Source organism: Rutidosis leptorrhynchoides, chromosome 7 (assembly GCF_046630445.1).
Source record: "Rutidosis leptorrhynchoides isolate AG116_Rl617_1_P2 chromosome 7, CSIRO_AGI_Rlap_v1, whole genome shotgun sequence".
Taxonomy (NCBI): domain Eukaryota; kingdom Viridiplantae; phylum Streptophyta; class Magnoliopsida; order Asterales; family Asteraceae; genus Rutidosis; species Rutidosis leptorrhynchoides.
In genome coordinates, this window is record NC_092339.1 from 253,013,393 (window position 1) to 253,024,813 (window position 11,421).

General features: G+C 32.8%; 2 protein-coding genes across 3 annotated transcripts; one reads left to right on the forward strand and one right to left on the reverse strand.

Annotated features, from left to right (window-relative positions):
• Positions 1-616: 616 nt before the first annotated feature.
• Positions 617-1,435, forward strand: LOC139859952 (uncharacterized). The gene has a single exon (XM_071848734.1). The coding sequence runs from the start codon at positions 617-619 to the stop codon at positions 1,433-1,435; it is 819 nt and encodes a 272-aa protein (XP_071704835.1).
• Positions 1,436-5,651: 4,216 nt separating this feature from the next.
• Positions 5,652-9,190, reverse strand: LOC139858434 (F-box/FBD/LRR-repeat protein At1g13570-like). 2 transcript variants are annotated; one of them, XM_071847283.1, is made up of 5 exons: positions 9,053-9,190; positions 7,563-8,214; positions 7,367-7,489; positions 7,128-7,286; positions 5,652-6,111 (listed from the first exon to the last, which is right to left on the reverse strand). In XM_071847283.1, exons 2-5 carry the CDS (start codon positions 8,193-8,195, stop codon positions 5,806-5,808), a joined length of 1,221 nt encoding a protein of 406 aa, XP_071703384.1. In that variant the 5' UTR covers positions 8,196-8,214; positions 9,053-9,190; the 3' UTR covers positions 5,652-5,805. The 2 variants fall into 2 exon arrangements, with proteins under 2 accessions (XP_071703384.1, XP_071703385.1); XM_071847284.1 differs by having other exon boundaries at positions 5,968-6,094.
• Between the last annotated feature and the right edge of the window lie 2,231 nt (positions 9,191-11,421).

The window sequence follows — 11,421 nt, forward strand, 5'->3', positions numbered from 1 at the left end:
GGTCATATCGGCCAACAAAGAATGAATAGATTAGCTAGAGATGGTTTACTGGCTAATATTGATAAAGTGAAATTGTCCACTTGTGAGCATTGTCTGGCAGGAAAACTGCGAGAAAACCATTTGGAAAAGGAACTCGTGCTGATTATCCATTGCAATTAATACATTCGGATATATGTGGTCCTATGAATGTTCGAGCAAGGCATGGAGCGTATTATTTAATCACATTCATTGATGATTATTCTCGATTTGGTTACGTCTACTTGATCTCTCACAAATCTGAAGCGTTGGATTATTTTCAAAGTTAAATGAATTTTGTTGAGAATCAATTAGAACATAAGATTAAAGCATTAAGAACCGATCGAGGACGTGAATACCTATCTGATTCATTCAAAGCTCTATGTGATGCTAAAGGTATTCAACGTCAATTAACTACTCCTAGGACTCCGCAACAAAATGGTGTTGCAAAAAGGCGGAATAGAACGCTTCTTGAAATGGTTAGGTCAATGATGGCACAAGCAAATTTACCTATCACCTTTTGAGGTGATGCTTTGTTAACTGCCACATTTGTAATTAATCGTGTGCCTTCAAAATCAGTAACTTCCACACCATATGAGTTATGGACAGGTCGCAAACCCGACTTGAATGTGTTAAGACCTTGGGGTTGTGCAGCGTATACTTTGGATTCCTCACACAAACATGGAAAACAGGTCCAAGAGGAAAGAAATGTGTTTTCATTAGATACTCTGAACAATCAAAAGGTTATGTGTTTTTGGGTGAGCACGAAAGTGGGAGCATAACTGAGTTTGAATCTCGAGATGTTACATTCTTGGAAAACGAGTTTCCAAAACAAGGGGATCTTGATAAAGATTGGTCTTTATTTGAGACTACAGAATTACCTCATTTGAGTGGGAGAAATTTGAGGAGTGAAGAAGAAGAATTTGTTTCTTTAGAAATAACTCCTCAACCTATTGAGAATGAAGATAATTTTGATCCGAGTGGGAGCAATATAGCAAACCAAGAACATGTTTTCGAAGAATATCAACCTGTTGCTACTGAGCATAATTCTGATCCAAGTGGGAGCAATTTGGTAAACCAAGAATCTGTTTCATTGGATAACCAACCACGACGAAGTAGTCATCAAAGTAAACCTCCACTTCGGTATGAGATCGAAGATGGTTATACTTTTATGGTTCAACTAGAAGAGGATGAACCAAGAAATATAAATGAAGCTCTCACTTGTCCTGCAAAGGATGAATGGTTCAAAGCAATGGAAGAAGAGATGGAGTCTATGAGATCCAACAACGTTTGGGAATTGGTTGATCTTCCAAAAGGAAGAAAAGCCATAGGAAGTAAGTGGATTCTCAAAATAAAGCATAAAGCTGATGGTAGTATTGAAAGATACAAAGCTCGACTAGTGGCAAAAGGCTACAATTAATAGGAAGGGATTGACTATGAGGAAACGTTTTCACCTGTTGTAAGACTCACATCAATTCGTTTGATTCTAGCAATAAGGGCAAGTATGAACCTTGAATTACATCAAATGGATGTAAGACTGCTTTCCTCAATGGAAATTTAGATAAAGAAATTTATATGAAACAACTGATGGGTTTCATTAAAGAAGGCCACGAACATAAGGTTTGTAGATTACTTAAATCAATATATGGCCTCAAGCAGTCATCAAGACAATGGTATATACATTTTCACAATGTGATCACGTCACATGGCTTCAATGCGGTCAATGAAGATAATTGTGTTTATACCAAAAGGTCTAAAGGAAAACTAGTCATATTGTCATTATATGTTGATGATATATTGATTGCTGGAAATGACAAGGAGTATGTTTTCGAGGTTAAAAGATGGTTATCATCTAACTTTGAAATGAAGGATATGGGTGAAGCTGAATATATCCTTGGAGTTAAGATTTCAAGGGATCGCTCAAGGAAGTTGTTGGCTCTTTCACAAGAGACTTATATCAACAAGATTCTTGAACGTTTTAACATGCATAAATGTAACCCCATAGACACTCCTATGGCGATTGGTGATACATTGAGTATTAGAGAGTGTCCGCAAACTCCACAAGAGAAACATAAAATAAAAAATGTTCCTTATGCTAGTGCGGTTGGAAGTCTCATGTATGCTATGATGTGTACGAGACCGGATATCTGCTTTGCTGTTGGCATGGTAAGCCGATACCAATCCAATCCAGGTTTAACCCATTGGAAAGCCGTGAAAAGGATACTTAGGTATCTTAAGGGTACTAGTCATTACTCTTTGTGCTACGAAGGAAATAATCTGCAAATGAGAGGCTATACTGATGCTGATTGGGGAAGAGATATGGATGAAAGAAAATCCACCTCTGGCTTTGTTTTTCTGTTAAACAAAGGTGCTATATCTTGGAGTAGCAAGAAACAATCATGTATAGCATTGTCTACAATGGAAGCTGAATTTGTGGCATTTTCAGCTGCTGTACAAGAAGCTGTGTGGCTTAATCGATTTTTGAGTAGTTTGGGGGTTGTTGGCAATACCATTGATCGAGCATTGATATACTCTGATAATGAGGCTGCCATTGCATATTCAAAAGACCCCAAGTTCCATTGTAAAACAAAGCACATTGACATAAAGTACAATTATGTGAAGGACAAGATTGCAAGAAAGGAAGTAAGTATGGAGTACATGTCTACGCATGATATGGTAGCAGATCCTTTGACAAAACCTATACCTAGAGATGCATTTGTTAAGCATGTTAGGTCTCATGGATTGCGTAGATTATGATGAATGTACTATTTTAATATATGTACTTACAAATTTAAGTTTATATCCAATGCAATAAGTTTTCTTTTTAAATCCTTGTTTTATTGTTCGCTCTTTGTGTTGTGAATCGAGAAAAGTATGTCGGACAGATACAAGATTAGCCCACTCACATGGGTAATCAATTTCATTTCATATGACAAATGGAAAAGTGGTGTATGTTAAGCACATTGTTTTAGTGACAACTGAGAGCTCAAGATTGAGATAATTAGACGCCACATTTGTAAGTGTACAAATATTATGTGAATATTCAGAATTCACCCTATCTGTCATGAGTATCCAGATGTGAGTTCTTCAGAGTTTTATGAGTAGATAAGTGAACTCGAGTTTTGAACATTGAGTATGTTTGAACTATCATCTGTGCAACATTGATTTGAAGACATACCTCCATTGTGAAAGGAGAAATGTTGCAGCATGTGATTCATACCCCATGTGATCAAGACGACCAATAAGGGAAATAGAAGAAACGATCTCTACTTCTATGTTATGTGAGTCCCTTGAGGTATTAGTAACCTCAATTTAATGTCCTTATAACTTTTTCTTGTCTCTTGAAGCTTAGTTTAATGTTTGCTATCTTAAGGCGTTGATTAAGGGTTATGAGTGATTCAACCTGGCTGGACGTTCTTAGAATAGCAAGTTGAGCTAAGGCCAATGGATTCTAAGAGAAGGGAAGATCATTTGAAGTTCACATTAACTTGTGTTCACCGGTCGACCAATTATCTTATGTCTTAGTGACAAGTCTAAGTGATAAATGATAATTGTGAATACAAAAGGGTTTTATGAGTAAAACTGAGATCATGCGAGTTACTAATGTGATTAATGATCTAGGACATTGCATACTAAATCTACTCTTTCCAAATATATTGAGATGCTATATATTCCTAACAGATGTATAGCAATTGAGCTCTCAAAGTATGCCGGTCGCACAGCCTAGTTCCCAGTATGAATGGTTTGCGTACTACACGATATGTTTTTCAAGATATATGAGTATATCAAAATTGTTTGTGTGCGAGTGGGAGATGTTAGAAATTGATTGTTTATCACCCACAAACAATGAAAGTGGGAGTGGTTCAAAAGAAGTAGTGGAGTAGTTGAACCAATTGCTATCTCATTTGGCACATTGTACATGTTTGGGAGTTGTTAACCCATTATATATTATCATCTTTTGCATGTAACAAAAGACATTCGAAGAACATACAGAGATACACATATTGATTTGAGAGATTGTGAGTATTCTTGTTCAAGTGGAACAATGCAAACTGTCGAAGGAACTTAGGCTGTGAAACTGTGAAAGCTTTCCATTTGTGATTGCTTTCCCGACCGGTGATCTAAGCGTCGATCCTACTCATCGCTTCCGCTAGTAGTATTCGGTATGTCTCGAATCCTAAAAATACAACAATTTACATTGAAAAAATAAATAAATGCACAAATAATAAAAAAATATAATATAAAAATGTAGCATTTCATTGTGTGTGAAGTCTTAGTGTTTTATGTCTAGATTTCTTATCCCGTGATCAAGTTTCTCTGTTTGAATTTCATCATCCGTCTTCCATACCAAATTGAAAATAAAAAGACAAAGTAATCAACATATCATTCAATTCTAGAATAACTCAATCAATGGACTGATGCCTTTACTTGTGGAAAACATTGAATCGTACCTTAATCCCGTAAAACTTAACTTGTATAAGTTTCTAATCGTCATTGATGTTAGTTTTCCACCATCTCAAAATCCCTTCAAGATAACTAATTCCAAAAGCCGTTCTCGATATCACCTCGGTGAGCATCCTGTAAATGCATCTTCTCATCTCTGGAATCATTTTTTGTACATGAACCATATTTTGCAGTTTAGTTTGTGAAATACATGACATATATCAATTATTAAGTAACTATTCATGCCGATATATAATTCTCGCCTTTAGAAGTTGATTATCGGCCTTTTTGTTTAAAACAAACAAAGAAAAGGAAATCACACACATCCACACATGTTTACGCAGTCAAAAGTACATTATGGAAGAATATTAGTTCACAAAATACACAATATTGACTCTATTATAAGCTACGAATGTTTAAGCATTCAAAAAGCTGCATCAGTTTTTAAAAGTTAGTAATTGAACACAAAGATTTGATAATTTACTTAAAATTTTGAATGTAAACTCAGTATTATAAGTTAAATCCTCGTAACCAAGTATAAAGTGATACTAGAGTCATGTACATACAAAGGTGTTTTTAGTTGCAATTTCTTTTACCTATCTAATATGAGATGCAAAAGGTAAATGATCTTTGTTCCAAAAAGGAGTTGCGAAATAATAATATAAGAATGAGAGCATTATATATAGCAAGGTTGCAAAACTCGCTACTTGAGGAGTACTCGGTCAAAACTTTGAACTTTGGAGGGAGTAATCTACAGAATTTTTGATCGAGTAGAGCTAAACATTAATGGGTTTGAGTTCGACTAGTGAAACTAATCGAGTACTTATTTTTGTATGAGTTCGAACTTGAAAATATAATGCTCAAATTTAAGATAAGCGAGGCCAAACACCCTTGGTGAGATGGAGATAAATGTACGCAAAACCGGCACTGAACTATCAACAAAGAATTAGTTTTATACATAAAATAAATAAACTCTATAACGAAGACCGGCGAGTTAGCAGACACAGAAATGAGTTTAAACTAGGGACCAAACAAAGACGAAGGAGTTAGCAGACACAGAATAGCAGCATAATTAAGATGCAGCAAACTCCATGGCTTTGTGAGTTTGAGAACAAACACGAACATAAACTTCTAAGAACACTGATGTTACCTACTTCTCAAATTAAAAAAGTAGCAACAATAGCTATTACAGCAAAAATAAATACAAAAGAGTTGTATAAACTTTACTTCTCATATATCTAGCATCTTTGAGTGCAGTAATTGCTTGAAAGCCAAAATTGAAAAAATCAAAAACGCAACCAAACAAATCATTAAAGAAGAAGTAGCAACTAAACATCCTTCCACTTATCAATTTAAGTGATGTGAACTGATTTCAACGATTGGAGATGCACGTGGGGATGGTAACAGAGCTTCTAACCACTTCAACTCTTCATCCTTTTTATAAACCTTTAATCTTACCTTTTTGAGAACAGGTGACTTTGCCAAAATTAGCTTCACAAAATCTAAGTTAGGCTTCTTAACGCCAAAATATTCAAACTTTAAATCAATCAAATTTTCCAACCAAATATCCGAACAATCTTGCATTGTAACAGAGTGTAAGTCTTCATCAAAGTCCTCCGTCCATCGTTCATCTTCCCTACGATCGTATGTCATCTATCAATGTTTTAACTTTTTTGAGTCAGAATGTTTTCACGTAAGTATAAGAATAAAGGGCGACTTTCTACCATTTTCATGGCGTTTTTTTTTTTTTTTTTTTTTTTTTTTATTATTATTATTATTTTTATTTTTTATTTTTATTTTTATTACATTTTATTTTTATTATTATTATTTATCTATATATTATTTATCTATATATTTATTTATTTTATTTTTACTTATCTATTTTTATTTATTTTTTTTACTTTTTTTATTTATTATTTGTATTTTTTTTTTTTTTTTTTTTTTTTTTTTTTTTTTTTTTTTTTTTTTTTTTTTATCTATCTATCTATTTAAAAAAAAAAAATTCTTTTTTAGCCGGAGGTCCTCACGGAAGCAATCTCTCTACCCTGGAGTAGAGAGGGGGATGAATTTTCTTTACTGTGGGTGGAGATTTCCTTTTCTTGACTCGTGGTTAAGGAAACGACTTCTCTTCTATTTTAGGGTAGAGGAAGGATTGTCTACATCTTACCTCCCCCATACCTCGCAGGCGCGGGATTGGGTATTGTTATTGTTGTTTGTGTTTCATAACTCCCTCATTAAAGCTCAACATATCATATCTACCCAAAATATATATATCAAGAGAATCTCAGCCAATATCAAATCAAATAAAACCAATTTTACAGCAATAAATACCATCAAATCAAATAAAACCAATTTTACAGCAATAAATACCATCTTACCCCTCATATAAATAAACATGATTATCAAATAATGTAATTTGAACACAAAGGTACACATACAAAAATGTGAATTTATTTTAATGGTTTATAATAACTGGAATATAAAAAGGGATATGAGAGTAAGATGGGAACACATGGAATTGGTTTAAGTGTTTTTTTAGTGAATTGGGTAACAAATGATTTTTTAACCATCAAATTTGGCTATATTTGATATGCTTAAAGAGATGACAGCATGACACATGAAATCAATTTAAAACTAAATAGGATACAATGTATACATATGTTGTTTACCTTTAGTTTAAGTTTCTCCAAGTTGGGGGAGCTTCTGATCATAAGTATAAGAAACCGCAACCAATCATCCTCATAGAAACGCATTTCTTCAAAATATAAGTATTTGAGGTGGACTAACGAAGTTGCAACCTCTCGTGGAACCACCCTTGTGATGAAACACTTGAACCATAGGCCAAAACAAATATAAAAAAAATTAAGTTTTGAGATAAAAGCAATTACATATAATTGAACAGATTTACCTGAACGTTCCAAGCACAAAGAGTAAGATGTTCAATCACAGGTAAGCACTGAAATAGCTCATTGACGGTGACATATTCATCTTCATTAATGATCCCAAAAGTATCTTCACCTCCTCCTTCAAGCTGCAACAATTTATAACATTAAATAAATAATGAAAGCCCACGAGGATCAATACTCTAGCAACAACTTACTTACCATTGTGAAGCTTTTAAGTTGTGGATTATTGGATAAGATGTGCATAAAATCTTTTAAACAAATGCAGACATACTTCAGCCATAAGGTTGTAAGGCTACCGAATCCATTTAATGTTGGTGGATGGTTAATACTACAACCACATAGATATAGATCGGTTAACTGATGAAACGAGAAAATTGATGAGGGCAGCTCACACCCAGAAATCAAGCAAAGTTTCTTGATGGTATTCCTTCTCGACAAATGAAGTAATATTTGGTCAATTTCAGCTATGTATTCACAACTCATGTCCCCCGTCATGGAAAGAGTGAAGTCAACTAGTGGTCCCTGGTGTAGCAACAGGAATTGGTAAATAGCATTGAAAAGTTTACATCTACTACTCATCTCTTTCTTTTCACGTTGATATTCTCCAAACATTTGCTCGATAGCGAGCAATTGAATTTCATTGGTACATTTATCAAACAGATCCTCATAAAACACAACTTTAGGAATTTTGGTCCAATTGTACCTCCACTCCTTAGAAAGGACACTTGCCCTTACTATCTCTTCTGTTGGTAGACGCCATATGATGTTTTCTATTATGTCTGACGGAAGGGTTCTGATCGTTCCATCTAACAATAAACGTTGAGCATTCATCTTGGGACACTAACTCATACTGCAAAACTCAATTTAAGATAAACATAGCTTAATAGATAAATCCACAAAATAAACCTAGTACAAACACTTAGGGTGAAATGCCTAATGCTAATTCAAAGAAAAGTCCATGCTTCTATGTTGGGAAAATTTAACTTTGAGTTCAAGTAAGTACCCACAATCAGTAACTAGTTTAGCAACAGATTATTTACTTTTGATAATCATAGGTTGTTTACTTATGAGCCAAATGTAGTAACTAGTTAATCAAGGGTGTGTTTAAAATATCCGTTTACCCGATCCATTTTTCTGTTGGCTTAACCACAACTGGCTAAAGATAGAACACCGTAAATAAAATAAAAGAGTATACAAGTAATTTGCGAAACACCTCATTACAATTCATCTGTTACTCAAATATAAAGCAAGTCAATAAGAATTTGCTTACCATGTTATATCCTTTTATTTACAGTTGGCTAAATAATTGATAATTAATATACTTTTGCTAATTGTGATTATTGATATGTTTGCAAACCCCAAACCTATCAACACTCACCCTACCAACAATCAGTAACTATTATTTAAGAACTAATATACTTTTTCCAATTGTAGTTTAAATTATACGTCAAATAACTAGTTTAACAAAATTTGCTACTATTTTTATACATCGATTTATTTGCAGTTGAACCGGAGACAGGTATACAATAAGTTTTCGATGAGTCAGGAATTTAGAGGTATAGAAAGATCAGAACAGAAAGTGGATTCAATCGTTAAATATATTAGAAGAATTACCTCAAAATTATACAACAAGGTTTTTTTCATAACAATTACCTCAAAATTATATACAGTATAAAACGATTGTTTACCTTTGAAGTGTCTAGGCTGACTCTCGATCAAACTACAGAAGAATTTGTTGTTCAAAATCAGGTTAGGGTTTATTTTGTTCAGAAATGAATGGTTCGATTCTATTGTTACAGCGGTTACCAAAATAATATCTCACCCGTCAGCCACGCCTTCTTTATTCAGACACTTACTTATTAGGTTGTGCACCATTTAGTTTAAAACCATTTAAACCGAATATCGAATCAAAATCGAATCGAAAGAAACCAAACCGAATTTGAAAAATGGTTTTCGGATCAAGAAAAACCGAAACCGAATCCTAATTCGGTTTTTCGGTTTGGTTTTCGGTTTTGAAATTTTTTTAATTTGGTTAACCGAAAACCGAATATAAAACCGAATTCAATTTATACAAAATTAAATAAATATTTTAATTTATTTATATTATTGTATACATGTACGAGAAACGATTTTGAATAAATATTTTAACTTTTCAAGTCAAATTCGGTTTACTTGGATTGAAATCCTATTTTAATCTTTAATTTCATAATTTTTCTTTTAACTCCACATTTTTGAAACTGTAATCATTTCGAGTCGATTTGCTATTTAGTTCAATTTATGTGTGTGTGCACGTTGAATCAATCAAATTTATATACACTGCTTTACAACAGTTTATTATTAGAAAGTATACACTATGACTAAAACAGAGAAAGTTTTAGTTTTGTTATTGGTATTGGTATTGTTTATTTTTTGATATAAAATATATTATATTATGATATTATATAAGTTTATTTTATTTTCTAAAATTTGTATATATGTTCGATTATATATATTATTTTAGTATGATACTTACAAAGTTAATAATATAATGTTTATTTATATCGTGAGAAAAAAGTGAAAAAAAAAAATCGATATGGAAGTTAATTTGGTTTTAACCGAAAAAATTTGGTTTTCGGTTCGGTTTTGGTTTTGGTTTTGATATTTGAATTTGGTTTCGGTTTGGTTTTTGGTTTTAATTTTTAGAATTTCAAAACCGAAAAAACTGAACCGAAAAACCGAAAACCAAACCGGTGAACACCCCTACTTACTATCATCCTCAATTTTCACCCAACCTCTTTTCTTTCACATTAACGACATTAATACAAACACTTTAACATTCATTCCAGATTTCAGATTATTTTCATTAAACCCTCAGTATCTTACACTTCATTTCAAACTTTAACTAATTTAAAATTATTAAATAAATACAGATTTCAGATTATTTTCATTAAACCCTCAGTATCTTACACTTCATTTCAAACTTTAACTAATTTAAAATTATTAAATAAATACAGTAAATAGATACAAATAATATTTTACTAAAATAAATAATATTTTTAAACTAAAAATAAATAATAAATAAATTACATAAAATAAAAATACGATTACATTAATATAAATAAAAATACGATTACATTAAATTAAACTACGATAACATAACGATAACATAAAATAAAACTGCGATAACATAAAAATAAAAATACGATTAAATTAACTAAATACTAATTAATCGGTATAATATCCATCCTCACTATGATCAGTTAAGTGAGAAATATCGTCCCAATGTTTCGTATACAACACGACATTAATCGAGTTGATTATAGCGGTTCCGAGCAGCCAAGTCCATTTATCATTATCCTCGAGCCACTCGAATACCTTCTTTTCTTCATTCCAATATGCAAAATGTGAAGCCTCGCAATCAACGGTTAGCCTTAGATGATGGAACAAATCGCTAACGTAAAGGGCGATAACCGCCACATCTAAGGTATCGACCCTCCCACCGTCGTATCGGTCCATGTCATCGGAAAAAAATCCTCCGTCATGAGCCTCGAACGTAACCGTGTTTGTGTGCACCATGATTATGTAAAAATTGAGAGTAAAAAATGTATGTGTGAGAAAAAATTGAGAGTGAAATTGTATGGTTTTGGTTAAGTAATGGTGGTCTAAACCCAAAACACTAAACCATAAATCCTAAACTCTAAATATGGCTAAATTTTGAAAGAAAAAAAAACACTTCACACAAGATGAAAACAAAACAATGCAAATAAACTCTAATTAAAACATTACCCATGATGAATATAGAGGCAGGATCAATGGGGAAGTAACTAATTGGGGGGAAGCGGGGGGAAGCAATTTTTTTTTTTCGTTTTTTGAAAAAACTTTGTTCACGAACATTATAGAATCGATGAAAATATGAACATTTAAAAAAGACACTTTGTGATGAATGTTATTATTTTGGCGGGAAAACGATCGACAAAAATAACATTCAAGATAATATTGTTCGTGAAGAATGTTAACGTTTTTTTTTCTCCATGTTTTGTGAACTAAAATTTAGCCAGATTTAGAGCATAGGGTTTAG